Source organism: Loa loa (genome assembly GCF_000183805.2).
Source record: "Loa loa unplaced genomic scaffold supercont3.127, whole genome shotgun sequence".
NCBI classification, from domain to species: domain Eukaryota; kingdom Metazoa; phylum Nematoda; class Chromadorea; order Rhabditida; family Onchocercidae; genus Loa; species Loa loa.
Window position 1 is genome coordinate 160635 of NW_018108307.1, and position 3153 is coordinate 163787.

General features: G+C 24.3%; 1 protein-coding gene across 1 annotated transcript; it reads right to left on the reverse strand.

Moving 5' to 3' along the window:
• Nucleotides 1–1226: 1226 nt before the first annotated feature.
• On the reverse strand, nt 1227–1950 carry LOAG_13965 (hypothetical protein; the record flags this gene model as incomplete). The annotated part of the gene is made up of 2 exons (XM_003149469.1): nt 1227–1439; nt 1846–1950. 2 exons carry the CDS (start codon nt 1948–1950, stop codon nt 1227–1229), a joined length of 318 nt encoding a protein of 105 aa, XP_003149517.1.
• Between the last annotated feature and the right edge of the window lie 1203 nt (nt 1951–3153).

The following is a 3153-nucleotide window of genomic DNA, read 5'->3' on the forward strand; positions in this document are numbered from 1 at the left end:
AAAGTTGTGTATGAAATGAATAAATTAAAAGCGACAATATCAAGTTATTTATGAAATGAATAAATTAAAAGTGACAGTATCAAAGTTATTTATGAAATGAATAAATTAAAAGTGACAGTATCAAAGCTGTTTATGAAATGAATAAATTAGAAGTGAATTCGTAAAGACAGCATTTAAATTAGCTTGCTTAATCTAATCTAATCCTTAAAAAACAAACTTTATGAATTTTTAATTTTAAAAAATGCTATCACATATGACAGAGAAGTGATTTCTCTCATTTCATTTTCTCTTCCTATCATTTTAAACTTATTAAAAAATCAATAAAAATTGTGCTAAATACAGTTTGAAAAAAAATTAAAATTTTCCCATAATATATCGTCAATTGTTGGGAAAAAATCTGTTTATTCATACTTTTTTTTTTTTATGTGAAAAATGTTACGAAATAGTTTTACAAATAGAAATGAATCATTTTCATATTTTCTCATTTTATATTTGTTTGATTAAAATTGGACCAAAATCGACGTTGACTTAAAAAGTTTGCTTTGTTGTGTAATTTTGGAATTTAATTTAACGTACTCATTCAAACTTGTTAATTAATTAGCTAAGAAAATTTCGAAAATTTGTTTTACTGAAAATTTTGGAATTTAATCCAACGTGTAAGTGGTTACTGATTAATTTAGTAAGTGCTTGTTAATTAGCTTAAATATTGAACTAAATTACTCTCTTCGTGGTTGCTACGAAGCATTTATTTCATTTTCTTCTGTTCATTATTCCATTCTTGGTTTTTCTCTTTGCTTGTGAGTTTCGTTTTTTTTTTTTTTACCTGTCTATTTATTCACTTTTTAATTAAACTTGCCGGAAGAAAAATTTAATTATTAGAATAAGAACAGAGTTATTTAGAAGTGTTAAAATGGTGAATGAATTATTAAATGACATCAAATTATGGAGAGAATTACTCAAACATGTTAAAGTAAGACGTGAAATATTAAAGTAATAAGTAAGTTATTAAGAAACATTAAAGTATGAAAAGAATTACTCAAAATTGTTAAAATAATAATTGAAATATTAAAGTAATGAGTAAATTATTATAATTTTACGGAAGTTAAATCTAACATTTTCATATAAAATATAATTAAAAATTAAAAAAATTAAACCATTAAAGGATGGAGAAAGGTAGAAATATCTTCCTGAATCTCTTAATATTATATTAACTCTCACCTGTTCATTTACCTACATTTAAATTTATTATTGAAAAAAGTGTAACTTGCATTTCCAAAAGTAGGTAATGCATCATGCAGAAATTTAATGCATTGATGTTGCACCTCCCAACGATCATCCATTAAAAGTTGTTCGAATTGATTAAATAAATCACCCTTTTTAGCAAATTTTATGAACCATTGTGGATTATGTTTCACCCATATTGTCAAACGACTTAATGTCTGAAAATTTGTCACCATACTTCAGTTTCCGGATTTTAATTTTTTAATTATGATTCAAGATTTCGATTTTTAGTAGGAAATTTAAAAAACTTATTTATTTCAACTTTTTTTTCTTTGTTAAACTCTTGAAAAATTTAAAGATAACATTAAAAGTTAAAAAGAATTTTCTACTTTTCATGTTTTCCCCGTTACATCTTCTTCTATTTTCTTTTTTATTCTTCATTTTCTAAGTTTACCAATGATAAGAATTGTTATTTTCCATGTCTCGAAAATACTTTCGAAAGAATTTTTGGCTGTAATTTTTAAATTTTTTGAAAATCAATCCACATTTACATATTTAAAAACATTGATTTTCATTTTTCCGGAATTTCCAGAAACTTTTCAGGATTCCGTAATTGGTACATACCTGCAAGCGAACATCAAAATCGGTACTACGCAGTAATTCGATGATATCTTCATCAGGTGGTAATAATGGTGTCATATTACGATCCATCACTATTGGTGCTAACATTGTCAATTTGATCTTAAAGAAATTTTAAGAAATTTAGCATTGATATGATAATGGAGTTGTATCCATTTGGATGCTTATCAAAGTTTCAGAGAAAGATTAAGATATGATAAGAGATAAATGAAATTGCGAGATTTCTTATGAGAGTAATATTTTTTGGAGTATTCTGTATTTGTTGCAATCCGGTTGATCCTAGCGTTAATTTTAACAAATTTTTAGTACCTTTTAATATAGACTAATAATTTCAAAATGATATCCCAGAATTTTCCGGAATGTTACTTTGAATCCAGGAAATTATCAGTCTAAGTTAAAAATTATTTCTTAAATTAATTTAAAATTATTTCTAAGTTTGAAATTATTCCTTTTTTTTTTAAAAGTTTATCAGATACTGTTAAACTTTTAAAGTACTATCCACAAAAGAAAAAAAATAGTTCAATTAATCCACCTATTGAAATTAATTAAAATCAACATGAGTAAAATTATTGAACTGAAATTGAAAAATAAAAAAAAAAAGATAAAAAGATATTCTTACCAACGAAATAGTCGATAATAAATATATTTTAATACAATATATACTAAACACACTACAATGAATTGTTGCTTTTTCAGTCGATTGCTAAATTTTGACGTTTAATTAAGCCTTTTTTTTTTCCAATGGATAAAAAGTATCGAAACATTCTGAAACAAAAAATTGTAAAAAAGAAAAATTATTTTCAAATTATAATGAATGTATTCAATGTTATCTGATTAAATAGCATAATATCTTATCTAAAATTACATCTAAATCTATAAATTATTACATAATATAAGCATTAACAAATATTTACATTAATATTTTAATCAAACATTTTTTTTAATTAATAATAAATTACAATTCCAATATGTTTTTCAGTTTCCCTTTTAAAGATTCAATTTTTTGGGAAATATATTTATGTGTAAGGTGGTGAGGGGGGGGGGGGAGGTAATTGAAATTGGCAAAAAATAAAATGAAATAAATAGGATAGATTTGTAAAGCATAACGAAGTATGAAATTCCTAAAGTTTGCAAATGAAATTATCGAAAAAAAAAAAAAAAAAAAGGTAATTTGCATTCATAGCTTTATCCGTCTGTTGATTAAATCAAAAATGCAAATGGTTAATGGTGTAGGTAGAGGGTTTTTACCTGAGAATGGATGAAAAATGAATGAATAGAGAGAGAAAGAAAGGG